At 40.4% G+C, this 16,255-nt stretch overlaps 2 protein-coding genes across 5 annotated transcripts in view; one reads left to right on the plus strand and one right to left on the minus strand.

Moving 5' to 3' along the window:
- MCU (mitochondrial calcium uniporter) overlaps nucleotides 1–16,255 on the minus strand; it is a 389,493-nt gene that overhangs the window by 11,830 nt on the left and 361,408 nt on the right. For all 3 annotated transcript variants that reach the window (XM_072298277.1, XM_019060585.2, XM_072298278.1), the window contains one exon: nucleotides 816–986. In XM_072298277.1, coding sequence (XP_072154378.1) covers nucleotides 816–986 — 171 coding nt within the window. The remainder of the gene's footprint in view (nucleotides 1–815; nucleotides 987–16,255) is intronic.
- Nucleotides 2,992–16,255, plus strand: part of jv (javelin) — a 76,725-nt gene continuing 63,461 nt past the window's right edge. Inside the window, exons 1-2 of one of the 2 annotated variants that reach the window (XM_072298272.1) lie at nucleotides 2,992–3,326; nucleotides 8,613–8,789. In XM_072298272.1, the coding sequence (XP_072154373.1) occupies nucleotides 8,620–8,789 (170 nt within the window). In that variant the 5' untranslated portion in view covers nucleotides 2,992–3,326; nucleotides 8,613–8,619. Of the gene's footprint in view, nucleotides 3,327–4,748; nucleotides 5,219–8,612; nucleotides 8,790–16,255 lie in introns of those variants that run through there. The other variant, XM_072298273.1, reaches the window with a different exon arrangement.

Raw genomic sequence — 16,255 nt, forward strand, 5'->3', positions numbered from 1 at the left:
CGCCGCGCAGACTGCACTGTGTTTGGCGCAATGCGTGAAGTATTCCGACAGTCTTGTAGGCGCTAAGCGTTTCACGCTGACCGTACTGTCTTTGGCGCAATGCGTGAAGTATTGATGCATTCTTGTAGGCGCTATCCGTTTCACGCTGACTGCAGGACTGCACTGTGTTTGATGCAATGCGTGAAGTATTCGTGCAGTCTTGTAGGCGCTAATATGTGTTACATGCCGACCGCCGCGCCGAGGGCTTCTCCTTTTCATCTCAAGTCTTCGTCATCATTCTCTCAAATTGTAAATCCAGGCCAAATTGCGTGTTTGGTTCCTCTCTTAACTCGAATAATTAAAGGTGCTGTCTCTTGTATCACTGAAAGACGACAAAATTAGAAATTACAATACTCTTTGGAAATGAGAGATTTTGTTGCCTATTCTCGTTTGTAATTTTTTTTCTAAATTCGATTTTTTTTAATACACATTTAAAAAAATTGCAAAATTTGCCGCTCCCTAGATTTGCCGCCATGGGCCGCGGCCCATGTGGCCATCCCCTTAAACCGGCCCAGATTTCTGTCAAACAGAACTAAGTGTATTTTGACACGAGCCCTGTTTTACACATATTCTTATGAGTCTCAGGGCTCATGTTTTAATGCACATCGTTCCGTTTGACAGAAATACGCCCAAATCATGCGCGGTTTAGGGATTTTTCAAATTACTTCCTCAGAATACTTGACTGAGGAAGAAGAGGGAATATACCTTCAATAGGCGTGAGAATACCTTTCCTTCTTCTTTTATACTGCTGAATTTTGATGAAATTGAATACGAACCTAAACGCGAGACAACAACCCGATCTATGCCCTTGTCCTCGTGGCGGAGCATGTGGATGAAGTCGCCGACGGTGTTGGTGATGGGCTTGAGCGTAAACTGACATTTCTCCCGTCTTGAGGGTAGCGGGACCACCAGCTGCGGCAACCCCCGCCGGTACTCCACCTCCACTTCTGAAACAAAAAACACATTATTATGAAAACAAAATTAATAAAGGAATAATAATTGGGATAAAAAAAAAAATACGAAGGTTCACCGGGATGTTCCATTGATTAGGAACGAAATCCAGAAACTCCGATTTCGTTCCTAATCAATGGAGCATCCCGGTGAACCTTTGAAAAAAGATTGATTATCAGGGTGTCACCAACGAACATCTAAACAATCGATTTTTTACAATAACTCAAAATCGGAAGCTCGCCCGGAACGCCTGGTTTAGAGGCGGATCCAGCAATTTGGTAAAACCGGATCCTCCACTGAAACCTATATGCCAAACAATCGATTCTTGTCGGAGCACCTGGCCCCTCCAGGAATCGATACATTACCATGGGTTTAAATGAAGAAAAGACAATGTTGCCAATTTGCTGGATCCGCAAATGGGCTGGTTCATTCTTACGGTCGTCAACTAACGGGCATGCTCTTTTCCACGCAAACATGGTTCTTTTCAGCATGAACACGTCCATTTTGGTTAGTGATCCACAGAAAAATCAGTAAAATTTCCAGGGTTGCATACCTCTTGAAAAAAATTTGCGAGTGGAAGTTTTGCAACATTGAAATGTGGTTACGTCCTTCCGAATGTGAAACGGAGTTAGGTGTCTCGGAATGCTGCTTTTTCCGGCTCTTTCGGTCCGGGCACTGCGTTCTGCGGGCCTCTCGAAACTTTTTGTGCGAGAGGTTAAGCTCGGACGGCGCCTAGCCCTGTTACGGCGCGCTGCGCGCTGCCACCCACGCCCCGGGTCCGGAGGCGCGCGGCGCGGTTCGCGTGTCTCCTCGCTTGAATTTGTCCGATAATTAAAGTCTCGTATGAAAGCGTGTGCCAGTGCAGTCTCACCATGCTTTCTCGCTGCCGAGCCGCCGAGCTAACCCATATCTGAACCAGTATGGAACCGCCGCTCCTAACGAGAGCCTTCCCTCCTAAGAAAGAGCGCAGTATGCGGAGAATCTATTTTTTCGTCGAATCGACGGAAAATCTTTGACTAGAAACTAGTGGTGCAGTAAGTGCTCGATCGGGCGAAGCGAATGTGAGGGCACCGGCACCCGAAAAGGGATAACATAATTGAGAAGGCATCTGAAGGGGGGTAAAAAATGTGGAGGCAGAAGATACGAACCTCCTACGCACATAACTTTTTGCGAAAGGAACTGTGTAACGCGCTCTTTTATGCAAAAAAAAAAAGAAAAGAAAAAGAAGCCATTGTATTTCAGAGGTGTATAGATGCCAAGGAAGTCGACTGTATATGCACGGATCAGCCAATGCAAAATCTAAACGTGTGCCGTACGCAGTTATTAACCAACAAATCCATTAACATCGTGGATTCGAGCGTCTTTTTTAGCATATGACACAACATATTCACAAAAAAAGTCGTATGGATGGGTCAGCACTCTCCGTTCGGATACGTTACGGTTGGTTATCCGTTTGAACGTCATCAGTTCACGGGATAGAGTCTTGAGTATCCATTTTAATGGGTTGCAACCATACCCAGTGCCCATCAGGTTCGAAGAGTGAACCAAATCCATCCACGAAAAATTGGATTTGTATCCAACTATTTACACCTTAATTTTTGAACATTTGTAAGGCTAAAAGAGGAATTTGCCATTTCGGGAATGAATTCTACGTTAAAACTTCAGTTTCTTTGATTATTTTTATTATTTTTTCAAAAATTTGCTTTTTAAAATTTAACACTCGCTGTTGGTTTTGACGAAAGAAATTCCCAAAAAATTTCGAGATAGAATAATTTTAGTGATTTATAGACATTTAGGCTTTAAATATTTATACAGTTCACTGTCCTCGATACTGGATGGCCCGACTAACAGGGCTATGCCCCAGTCGTCCGTGGAAGGAGAAGAAGAAGAAGATTCTAACGTTCGTTAAGATCCCCCATGGAACCTGAATCAAAATAAAGAAGAAGAAGATTCTAACGTTCTTTAAGATCCCCCATGGAACCAAATTGTCTTGATTCTGAGCCGACAGAAACCCTGGTGGGTCCGCAAGTTAGCTTTTCCCAGTTTGGCGAGTGGCGTGCAACTCGCGGCGTGCTCACCGTTGCGCGTCCGAGTTTTCTGGTGCGCGCGCGCTTCGCTCGAGATCAGGCTCGGCCAGTCGCCGCCTGATTTTTCACCGGGGCAACACCCACGCTAGTAGCTTTTCGCGTCAAGTGAGTGCGGGAGCCACCGCGGCCGGAAAAAAGTAAAGTTCGAAAGTTCACGCCAGATTCCGGCGGGAATCTCGCGATGAGCCGAGACGACCCGGAGTGCGCAGAGTACGGATGAAGAGTCGGACGAAGAGGGAAGACGATAAGGTTAGCTATCATTTTCATTTAAAATTTAAAAAAAAAATCTGGAAGAGCGGGCGTTGGAAAGGGGACCTTTTTTTTTTTAGAAATTGTTGGTGGTCGTGTTGGGTTGGGCCGCATTCACCGGCTCACGTAAATTTCCAAGACCCAGCAAACAAGGAAAAAGAGAAGTAGGGGTTAAGTCCCAACTTGGACATTGAAGTAGTACCCCAATTAATTTTGGTAGTGCCCCAATAAAGTAGTTTACTAACCCAAATGTTCCGTAACTACCGCAACTTGAGTTGCAGTGCTACCAAAATTAGTTTCATCCGAAATTGGTATCATCCAACAAATTGAGTTAGTACCACAATTTTAGAGGATAGCCCCCAACACTTTTTTCCGGTGAATGCTGAACACGTCGATAATTGTGCGTTGCTGACAAAATAGACACAAAATAACAAGGAGCACACTGATAGGGCCATTTTTTGCAGAAAATCTTGTACTTTTAAAGACAGTCCTATACGTCGAAATCTTGTTCATTTTGGGACTCAAGTGTCATGATACAGAGGGTTTGTGATTATAGGATATCCGGATTTCTACAGAGAAGTAAGAGATATTGCCCGAGATTACCTTAGCAGCGACTCTTCGGTATAAGCAAACAAAAAAGAAATGGTATGAGGAAGGTAAGAAGGGGTAAGGTCACTGGTATAAAGAACACCAAGGATTCGAGGTAAAGATTGTGCTTATTGCTTTTTTTTTAACAATCATAAAATAAAGAGGGGTTAATACTTTCTAGGTTCAACTAATATAATCCTGAAGTTTTTGCCGATGAATACTTTTCACGGCGGGACACATTTGGATTCGTAAAAGAGGATTCGAGGATTTCTTGGTGGGAGTACAAGGAGAATTATTCTACGTTGAACCAATGTAATCTAGCAATTGACTCTATTTAGGTTTGTAAGGGTCAATATGTAATAAAAATATTTTGAGGAGTGTTTTCGACTGCGCGGTCACGGGACCAGAAGTGCCCTAAAAAAAGGAGACTGAATTTCTTTTTCGTCCGAAGATTTTCCGATTTTCTAAGGTTCTATTTATGCTGACTTTTTTCTTTTAAATCCGTTTATTCTCTTGACATCCTTTATAATTGCATTTATATTATTATTGGAGCGCTTTCGAAAAAAAATAACGCTTGATCGGCGCGCTGTGTTGACCTTTTTGCAAAAACCAAACGCGCAGCAGAAAATTGCAGAAACCTATGACAATTACAGTACGACAGCTCTTCAAATCACTTTGCTCAGCTGTTAATCACACGTCACGAGAATGCCACATTGCAGTGGCGCGGCGTGATTTGCGATGTATCGATTTATCTGCCATTTGAACTTATGGAAGAGGATCGACAAACGGAGCGTTCGTAACGAACACCTTATCGATAATCGATCATTTACGCCACGCCGCTGTCACATAGACAGCCGGGGCGTTTGAAAGGTGTCGCGAAGATTTTTAACATTCAAAAATGTTTCTGTGCACGTCATCTAAATATTTTGATGTATAAAGTGACAGCGGCTCGAAGGAGGTCCAGGTCAGTGTGGTACCGAAACTTGGCGGCCTAGAGCGAAATGCTCTATTTTCCGCGTCCTTCCGCCAACTAGCACGATTTTCTTAATTGGCCATTTCCAAGTCTACTCGGAGATAGGAAGTTCGCTTGCTAAATCATGCTCCCAGATTTGATTTGTATTTGCAAATAAAGTTCGAAAACCGCGACGAACAGTCGTCTTGAGCCTCGCGAGTACTGAAATTCGGAATCCTCCAAAGAATATTTTGTTTTCGGAGACTGATCGCTCCAAAATGTCACACGATTGTTCCAGGAAAAAGTTCTGTAATAATTTCCATGATAATTTGCAAATGAATTAGATTGATTGGTAAGTAAAAATGACAAATTATTTTAATGAAATACACGCTTATATAGTCATTTGTACAAAAAATATAATTATGTCGCGGGCAGTTAACAATCGAAGCCAATTTGCAGGCGGCTTACATGTGGTTTCGATGAAACGCAAAAATGCGCGGTGATTTAAATGCTTTTTTGCTTCAATTAAAAGGTTTGATGGGCAATTACGTTAATAGTACGATCTTGGCTCAGAGCGCCTTCAATTTTTGTGATACTCTACGCTTTGTCACAGAGTTAGGTTAGTTGCATATCCGGTCCGAACTTCAACCAGGGTCGTGGTTTTCACTATGCGAACTCCTAAGTTTACCCAATACTACCATATTTTACTGAGAAAAAAATGTCAATTTACATTAAAGGAAAAGTAATTAGTTCTCTGGTCGTGTTTCTTTATTTGGGAATTTTATGTTTCTTATTTTTTCACTGGTGGCTTGCTAATTGCCTGGGGCATGATATATAAGACCGGCAAGATAAGAAATAAATGTGATAGATCCAAATCTTGAGCGACTTTTTATCGAAAAGGTATCATAAAGAACAATAACTAAGATTTTGTTGTAGATTGATATTATTTAATTACTAATCAAGTAAATTGCACGTGAAAGGTGAAAATACGAAATCGCTAATTTCGATTTCAAAAGTTGCTGTTTTTCTATCACATTCAATTGTTTGCAATATGACTGATTCTTTATAAAACAAAATTCCTTGATTCTTTCTTTGCCTTTTCACGAGTACACGTGGATATTTCGAAAAAATTGTCTCTGAGGTTACAATCTCTTCCCTGTTGAAATAAGAACAAGTAGTGAAAGAAGCTACTCATTACAGTACACTTGTCAATTCTATGGGATGTTCCTTCCTCTGTTGGTAAAGAATATAATCCAGGAAAACAATGTCATTACCGTTCCTTGAAATAAAGTAAAAGTGCCGAGAATTTTTAGATCCTGATACAGCCCGATTTTCTCGACAACATTGTAGTCGCTTGACTGTCGTTGAGCCGCAGACGAGCGGCAGAGGAAGCTTTCCTGATTCAGTTTCCACAGAGCGTTCAAAGTTCGAAAAACTCCAAATTCGAACTCCCGGCGAAGAAAGCCAGACGACAATTCAATTTGAGATGCCACGCAAGCTAGGAAAGTTCCTCACCGCTTCATCGACCGAAGTGAAGTCTGACGTCTGCTTTCTATCCGCAAATTCCGTTTCCTTCAGAGTCTGCCAAATCCGAAACGGAAAGCTCTGTCAGAGAAGATATTTTGTACTTCATCGTTGAATGGAAAATCAAGAGTACCCTTGTCGCTAAGTGATTCTACACCATGCAGTTACATTGTGCAATAAAATCCAGATTGCAGTTATGAATTGGATCGCGTTAAACAGAAAGGAACCAAGCCACATCAGCTGTTGCCAAATTTAACTGGGCAATTTAATTTTGTACATGAAAGCGGTTGTGAGGATTTTTGTGTGAATTTCAGTGAATTATCTAGATAGTGAGAAGCAAATTCCTCAAAATTTTCAAAGGAATCCGCACAAACGTTCTCTCGTAAAGAATTAAATTGCCTACTTAAATTTGGCAATAGCTGAAGTGGCTTGGCTCCTTTCTGTTTAACGCGGTCCAATTATGATTGGACACCAAGCAAATTTTCGTTCGTCAACTGTTAACGAAATCCGTTGACAGTTGTCCTGCGCGTTAACGAAGTTGGTATTTTCATCAATCAATCAGAGCCCAGTAGCCTGTTTAAGGGACCGTTGATGGTGGGTTTCACTCTCTAACCAGAAACGTTACCAGGTTCGATAACGTAGTCCGGAGCAGGCTCTGACTGGTCATAAGGCCAATCTGCCATTGGCAGATACGCCCCCTTTGCGCGCCGAGAACGCGCCCCTCTTACAGATGGCAAAATAAGAAGAAAAAAATTACGACCGAGAATATGTGAGAAAAATTTCTTAAATGAACGGAAGAAGAGAAAGTTTGGAGTAAAGAAAGGTGGTTTAACGCATAATAGTGGTGAACAGAGGTTCAAGAACATTTTTCTGAAGCGTAAACAATTTTCTGTGAAATTTTCACCTTCTTCTTGACATACATGCGCTTTATCATCCCCCTCTTTCATTCGCTATGTGTAACTCCCTTAGAAGCGATGGTCGGTTCGATTTTTAGACATACGCATCCTTTATAGACCTTTAGGAGACCTTTAAACATATTTCCTCCTTTTCAAATGACTGTTGATTTGGACGTACCATAGCACAGCTCAGGCAAACTTAACCTTAATTTATCTCGAAATTCAAAAATAAGAGACATCTAAAATGTAAACGCGATATAACTATTCGCGCAAGATGGATGTCCACATTGCATGTGAAAAATGTAAGACGCGATGCCGTGAACTCGCAATGCTCTGCTCTAGTTTGAAGCAACGCAAACAAACACAATATGGAAATAAAGCGAGGGAAAGGATGGACGTTAACGACGGCGCAGAGATTTAACTATTCGTACTTGATGGACGTCCGTGCTGCATCTGAAAAATTGAAGGCGCGATGACGCGAACCGTGAGCTCTCAATGCTCTGCTTTATGCTGTCAATGAAGCGTCGCTCTGATTCGGGAGAAAAGTTAAGAAAAGGCCTGAAGACATCTCTCCTACCTTCGGCTGTATTACTCACGTAGTGCTTGAAGCACCATTATACGAATAAGACAATCGGAAACAAACACAATATGGAAAAAGAGGGAGGGAAAGGATGCGTGTTTACGACGGCGCAGAGATACAACTATTCGTACTTGATGGACGTCCGTGCTGCATCTGAAAAATTGAAGGCGATGACGCGAACCGTGAGCTCTCAATGCTGTGCTTCACGTTCAATTTTGCAATTTTACTCCGTGCGATCAATAAAATTTGAACCTGAAAATAGCGTAAACTTGTGCTGATTTGCCAAAATTTTCTGAACCCCTCTCCACGTAGGGAATGCCCTACCAGGAAATATCATATTACACCCCTTTAACCAGCCAAGGGTCTACGCCCTCAGATGCGAGCCAGTCCAACCCTGATCCGGAGCACGTTTACGAAACTGTGAACAGTTGATAAAAATTAAATTATACTTAATTACGGGCGACTAGGCGGGAAGGACTAGGCCACGCCCGTTTAGTCACAATCGGAGAACGAAATTGTTTTTTGATGCCGTGTTTTGTAAACTGTTAACGGATTTCGTTAACAGTTAACGAACGAAAATTTGTTTATTGAAAAGCTAACGTTTCAGTAAGAGTTTGATGTTTTCAAATATTTTGTGTGGTTCTAGGCTTGAAATGGAGGCGGTAGCGTCTGCCCGGATGGGGCAAAAGGAAATGCTAAAGTTTCTGTATAAGTTTGATGATTTCAAATATTTTGTGTGCTTCTAGGCTTAAAATGGGGGCGGTAGCGTCTGCCCGGATGGGGCAAAAGGAGAGCAAGTCCAATGACCGGGAAGGTCAGAAAGGAGGGGGCAACGGAGAGCCGCCCAAGCCCCCCGGCAATATTCCTCCGGAGAAGGCGAAACGACCTGTCGAACGCAGATACTCCAACGTCTGGGCTATCAGGTAAGCTACTCACGGAAAATCTATTACATCATAAATCGTCGTTTGCCAATGAAGGAACATAACTTCATTCCGAGTTTGCAAAATTGAATTGGACAAATCCAATTTTCGAACAGGGTGTCTACTAAAACAGGCTGGCCAAAAATCAGTACTTTTTCGGTGCATTCCCAAGAAATTCAATACCTCCTAAACAGAAAAATTCAGTACTTTTTCAATACCTTCAAATGACGAAATTCGAAAAATTTCAAAAATTTGAATTTCCCGCTCAAGAAGCGACAAAAAGGAAAAAAAATCCGGACATGCTTGCAAAATTTCTGCACTTTTTCAGGACTTTCGGACCGCCCTTGAAAAATCAGAACAATTTCCGGACTTTCCGGATTTGCAGACACCCTGTTGAAAAGAATTCAACTGTGCAATTTCTGGCTAAAATGTTGCCTTTAAGTACGTCATTGAAATAGAATCACTGACTTTATCTGTAAGTAATACCAATCAGTTTTCTATTAAAAGCACACATGACGAGGAGAAATTAAGTAGGGTTGAAATGGAGTCACTTTTCTTTTGAGAGGAAAATATGCGAAATATACGCGCGAAAGGGAGAAAAACACGATAAACGATTACGAAATACCAAAAATTAAAAAATTGCGATCGCACCAAGACTAGGTCCGCCCATTAGGTATTAAATAACCTGATACATTAGTTTTGTATGTAAAAAGTTCGCTGAAGTTTCCTCAAATTTTTGGAGCAATTTCCTGATTTTCCTCGATTTCTCGACGAACTAAAATTGTATCGTTGTTCTGTCGATGTAAAGGAGGGAACCGGCCAAAAAGTAAATGAGCAGATAGGGAATGGGAGAAAGGGACGAACAGAGAAGCAAGCGGGAAAGTGCAAAGCGAGCCACTCATAGTTTCGCTCTGTTTCGCGCTGGCCGCGTCGCTCATGGTGCTAAAAGCTCAAGGGAGTCTCCGAACTCGGAAATTATCTCCGATAACACAGCTCCCATGGACACAGAGTGCGGTGCATAGGACGTCACTTCATGCAAAAAATGTTAAATTTTAAATTATGAAAGCTCAGAGTTGGAGGTATTGTGAGGGGAAACTAGCCTGACACCAAGATGGAAGGGGAGGGGGGCATTAACAAATGAAGCGTTCTTCCGTAAACAGCACAAAGTTATAGAGCGAGAAAAGGAGTGAAGACGCCCGGAACTAACTGGTGAATGCGGATTTGGAACTCTTCCAATACAGTCTTGTATTGGTATACAGTTGAGATTTTTCATAAATTAATTCGAGCAATAAAAGGAAACAGAGAGAATAGAGAGGGACATTTTTCTCATCCAAGAGATGCTCAACTCCCCCAAATATTACGTGTCGAATTCGTAGGGCGGATCTTTTGCATGATGTTCAGCGTATCGCCATTTGTTCTTTTGTAGATAGATCCCAGGCATACAAGTAATTTTTTTGTGAAACCAACAAATTACTCTATAGACCAATACTTTGGTAAAGATTGGTAAAGGGATTGTTTAGACTCCTGACAACAGAATTGCGCACTCAAAATTCGAGAAAAATGAGAAGTAGCGGAAAAAATGGAACCAATCGATGCGATAAATCGCATATCGTTTTGACACAAAATATGGCGTCCATCGAATCACCTCATTCGTAATTTTCAAAGAAACCAGCCATTTTCTTAGAGGGCCTATTAAGAAATCCTCCTCAGATCCTCAGATGATCGTTCCTGGTGTCGTGATATCACGTTAATGACACGAAACTGAGGTTCAACTTGACAGCGGAGGCAAAATTTGCAATCACCCTGTCCTACTCCCGTGACGAGACACCTCCGCAATGCAGGGGCTGGGGCTCCCTTGTTCAAGTATAACCCCCTCCCCGCGACCAGCCCCCCGAAACAAGCCCCCCGATAGGGCCGCGAAAATCCGTTTACTCGCGGTTTACTGGACAGCTCTGGATACCGGTGGAAACCGCAACCCCAAAACAAACCTTTATCCTGCACGGGATTTCCGCCCGCAGCGGCTGGCGCCTGGCATTCAGAGCTGTTAGTTGGGGAACACCTGGGTTTTAGCGCCTGAGATCGCATGCAGGCGTCAGGATGCTGAGCACCTATTTGACGAAATGACAAAGATTAAAAGGCGCCAAGAGTGTTGGTTAAATACCGTGAATATACTTAGACATTCAGCTCGAGTCTAACACTATGAGCATGTTTTGGATCCGGAAAAACTATTATATGCAAATGTGTTATCACTTCATCTGAAAGTGCTTAAAGAGCTGATTTCACAGTATTTTTGATAATTTTTCTCTGGTATGGGCAATAGTATTAAAATAGTTTTAAAAATGAGAAAATGCAGATCATTTTGTCTTATCTTCTCCAATAATTGTTCAATTCATGAACCAAGGGCGTAGATTAGCGAGGAATGCGGTTGTTTGAGATGGTTCCTTTGATTAAAATGGACGACGCATTAAAAACGCCTTCAGTAAGGAACGATACTTCCTAGCGTTTCCGCAGAGGACGGATATCATTTAAGTAAGGGGCAACATCTATTTTATTGAGAAATGGACGTATTGCCCCTCCTTTACACGGAGGTGATTACTTTCATGAATCTTAATAATGAACCGTAGTTACTTTAATTGATGAAACGTTCTTTTTTTTACGAAAATCAAGAAATCAACTTTCATAGCGACGGGAGTCGTATTATACCTGAATAGTATGATCAAAAAACGATTAAATTCTTTTGAATTATACGTATATTTTGTGTGAATGATTCTTCAAGTCAATTTAAGCTTTTTTTCTAACAACATGAAAAAATCTAATGGCATAATCTCCTAGTTCCCCGCCAACGTCAAGGGATGTTTATTAAAACAACAATTGGAACACTGAAATATTACCTGTGGGGCGCACTCCTGCAATTCCTTCCCTCTCCCTGCCCGCCATGCTTCACTTTATGTTTCCGTAACGCAGTGCAACCCTAACGCAGACTTTTCCCTCGCCCTAGGTATGTTACATTAAATTTTAAGTGCGCCCCCCACGACTCTTCGAGGTTAGGAACGGAGAAATCAGGATGATAATAAAAAACCGCCGATTTATTGTATGACCCGTGGCACGTCAAGAAAGGGCTAAGTTTATGGAGTGAGCCATGCAGAGCGTTAAAAAGAGATGGGCTGTTCGCATGAAAAATCCAATGCAGAATTAGCTGCAACTCTGCCGTGCTAAGTAGAAACGCTGCGCCGTGTAAGCATTCAAATGTTGCTAAATTTCTTCTTCGAAAACATCCATCACTGGGAAAAAAACACATTGGTTCTAGCCAGACTCTTAGAAACATCGACAAGAAAAAATACTCTTGATTCAATCCGATTTTTGCTTGGATCAAGAATCAAGCCTCTTAATTTGAACGGATTTTCTTTTGATTTAAGCAAAAATCTGATTGAATCAAGAGTATTTTTTCTTGTCAATGTTTTCATGAGTATGGACTCTAGATCCAATGTGTATTTTTCACAGTGTTTGGGAAGAAAGTTATGAATATTTTACCTTGAAATTTTCGGACTTTTTAGTTTTAGATAAAATTACGAACGAAATCCTGTGAGAAACCGGAGGAGAAATATTGACAAATTTTCCCGAAAATTCGTGATTTTTCGAAGGAAATTTGGTCAAGTCTGATGGCTTGTGCGGCGTTTATGCACCGTTTCTTGTGCTATCTCGTCCCGGGAGGGACAGCCAACAGGAGCGGAATTTTGAAGTCAGAATACTCATCAATTGTAGAGGCACGATTAATTTTGATATTTTGTTGATAAAAAGAAGGGGTGGAAAATGCATTGAATTCATCGAAAGTGCATTCACGAAAGTGCTCGATGGTTATAAATGACATAAGTAGGAGGAAAAAATAAGTAAGAACGATTAACTTTCGCAGATTCGAATTCCCTTCAGCTCCATCAGACCGACTGAATAAACCGAACAATCAAATTAGAATCAGTGTACATACTAAAAACGGAGAATATCATGTAGGTAAAAGAAGAAAAAAATCAATATGATCAATTTTGTAAGCATTACCCAAGAGTTCATCTGATAACAACTTAAGTAGCGAAGATCGCGATAAGATGCGATTTGATAGGAGAGTGTGTCGCGATTTTATCGAGGTTGATATATTGCAATATTTTCGGATAAATATTGCGATAAAGTGAGATAAAATTTAGATTTTATCGAACGCGATTTTACAGAGATAAAAATGTGACAAGATCGATATTAATTGTTAAAAAATCGTAGAAAAAATCGCAAATTAATTTAATAAAGATATCGCGATTTTTCCGTTGACAAATGCTACATGGGAATGGGATAGGCTTATTTGCTGATTTGATTTATTCATTCAGGAAGATATAGAATTGATGACTTTCCTTTACATAAATACCCCTTATCTTAAGCTTGCTTTTGGAAAGGATGACTTAATTGTCAAATTCTGGGATAGATGCGGCTTGTCACAAACAGAGTTTCTTTTATTGTCTAATATGTTTTTTTTAAAACTAGTCAAATATACTGTTCATCATACCGAATATTCTCTAAATTCTTGGATTCATGTCCGCCAAAATTCAAAGGCTCACTTCTGAGCGGCGCCTAACAAATGCTCACAAGATTGAAAGCCTTTTGGCAAAAAATTCCTCACAACCGGGTAAAGTTAGGGTGTATGTGAAAGCTCAAATAACTCACGTTAAAACATGTATGCAAATAGGTGGAGGTAGACCGGAAAAGACCAATGCAGCGTTGCAAGAATTAGGAAAATGAAGTGAAAAAGACTTTCCTCACGTGCGTAAACCTTTTCCTCAAAATCATATAAACTTTAAACATTTACATGCCGGAGATTAGATTAAGAGCAAAGGCAAATATTGATCCAGTATCACGTTAGATTCTTGGCCCGGCAAGAAAAAAACAAAATTAGTCGTGTATGTCATCAATTCGAAAGCCTTGCAACTTTTTGATGGCAGATTGTGATTCATCATCAAACTGGGCCGTCATTTGATGTATTCACCCGTTGGATATTAAAAATTAGTCCCATTCATCATAATTTTAAATTATTAGCTACTCTCGATTCAATCAGAATCTAGCTTAAATCAAGAACCAAGCCTCTTGATTTAAGCGGATTCCGTTTTGATTCAAGCAAAAATTTCGATTGAATCAAGAGTACTTTTTCTTGTCGATGTTTTTAAGAGTCTGGACTCTAGATCCAATGTGTTTTTTTTCCCAGTGTGTTGCATACAAACCGTATGGACATAGTTCCTTTTGATCTAAACACGCCTATTTGTTCCTACTGATGGTCGAATTAGCGCACGAGATAGCTTCATAAATACACGACTGGTAAAAACTCCAGTAGTTTTACCATAGGACACCTCAACATTGTGAGAGATTCGGTCACGGCACGGGCACGTCTGTTTAATTTTTGCTATTTTTTACACTGGAAAAAGAAACACATTGGATCTAGAGTCCAGGCTCTTGAAAACATTGACAAGAAAAAGGACTCTTGATTCAATCAGATTTAAGCTTAGATCAAAAGGAAATCCGCTGAAATTAAGAAGATGGGTTTAAGCTTAAATCTGATTGAATCAAGAGTATTTTTTCTTGTCGATGTTTTTAAGAGTCTGGACTCTAGATCCAATGTGTTTTTGTGTTTTTTTTCCAGGGCACGGTAAATAATTTAAGTTATTACTTATATACTTTGATTGAGCGAGTAAATTGAACCCTCCGATTTTAATTTGATTCATCCCGATGACAAGATTTGTTAGGTACTTTCGACTTTATGACGGCATCGTTCTACTGTTCATCCGAGCATGACTTTTCAAGTTCTGTGTGGCATCATAGGGGTAGGGGCTCGCTGAAAATGAAGACGCGTCCAACGAACCGTCAATTCGCTGAAACGATCGAAAATGCAACTACAAAAAAGAGAGTTCGCCAAAGAGCTGGAAAAGAGGAGAAAAATACCCTAATACCCGTGTGGTTGAGTTGAGAGTTTGCACAGTTCGGGAGTTAGCAATGTTTCCGCCTCTCTTTCCGACCAATATTTGACCTCTTTCCGCAACCAAATAAAACGCGGTTGCAGATTCTCAGAGAAACAACTTTGCGTCTCTGATACAGATGAAAAAAAAAAGACTAAATACAATTTGGTGGCAGGATGGAGAAAGATAAGTTCACGCACAGCATGGGCCATGAACCATACACGTTAATTTTTTTTTAAATTATTTCCTCGGAGAAATGCTGAATAGAGATCCTCCGGAACGACGTTCGGTCCAATAATTAATGCAAAGGAAGATTTTTTTATTTTTTTAATTTTAGCAATTCCGATTTTATTTATACTTTACAAGCCTGCTTAAAGTAAAAATATAATGATGCGGATATTTTGTGAATTTTCTAAGAATTTATTCTCATTTTCATTACTTGAAAATTGTATAAAAAAGAGTTCTTTAAAATTTGCTAGTTAATAAATTCTTACTGTTCCCTTGAAAATATGGGATTTATTTATGGAGTAAACTGGAAAAAAGCTAGACTCGAAGAGAACAAGCTGCATTTATAGACTCACAATGCAGCACAGTAATCATTATGCAAGACAACGAATAAAACAAGGGTTAAAAGCGCAAAACTTAAGCCGAGCATTAAAGAATGAGCGACTTTACGGAAGTATCACAGAAACTATATTTTAAAACTCTCTTTTTATTTTAAGAGGAGTTGCGTTTGCGACTGATGTTTCTCCTTCAAATGGAGATGCCGCAACCGGCTAAACAGCGTCGATCGTGCGCGACTTACGGAATAACAACGTAAAAATACTAGATAAGCAAGAACATACTAATGGACTGTTCAAACCTGATGAGATGGAGAGCGAACAAAAAATAAATGATAGGAAAATGAACGAATTGCTTACAAAATGATAACAAGACATCAAAAATATCCATTTCGAGGTGTTAAATGTCTTTTTTAATAAATTGTTTAAGGATCCTGTTTCTAATACAAAAGAGAGAAATACATAACTGATTTTTATGGATCAATTTACGTTAAGGTTAAGCTCGACCGCTAGAGAAAGTGACACATCTCGATTCTCGACATTAACGACATAATTGATGGAGAAGTTAGCATCCATAAAACCTCAGTTATGACTCAATTCCATTTGGACTGTACATTTCTGTGTCAAATTATATGTTTTGGCGATTTTCAAACACCGAAGGCTTTCCAAAGTCGTCAGCAATTGTTCAGTATAGTAATACGCCATGGTCTGATAAAAATGTTAAAATGCCAAACTCTGAAACGTCAGCCACTTTCAGCCCTACACGTGAATCTATGTTGGCAAATATCATGTGTTGGTCGTCGTAATCATAGCCGATAGTTGAGAAAGGGGATGATAATATTTAGATGTGGTTGTTAAATATGGGAGAGCTCAGGTGCAAGGACAGCCTACAAAGTAGGAAGTGTGTACCTTCAAATCATTCGAAACG

The sequence above is a fragment of the Bemisia tabaci genome, chromosome 3 (assembly GCF_918797505.1).
Source record: "Bemisia tabaci chromosome 3, PGI_BMITA_v3".
Classification (NCBI taxonomy): domain Eukaryota; kingdom Metazoa; phylum Arthropoda; class Insecta; order Hemiptera; family Aleyrodidae; genus Bemisia; species Bemisia tabaci.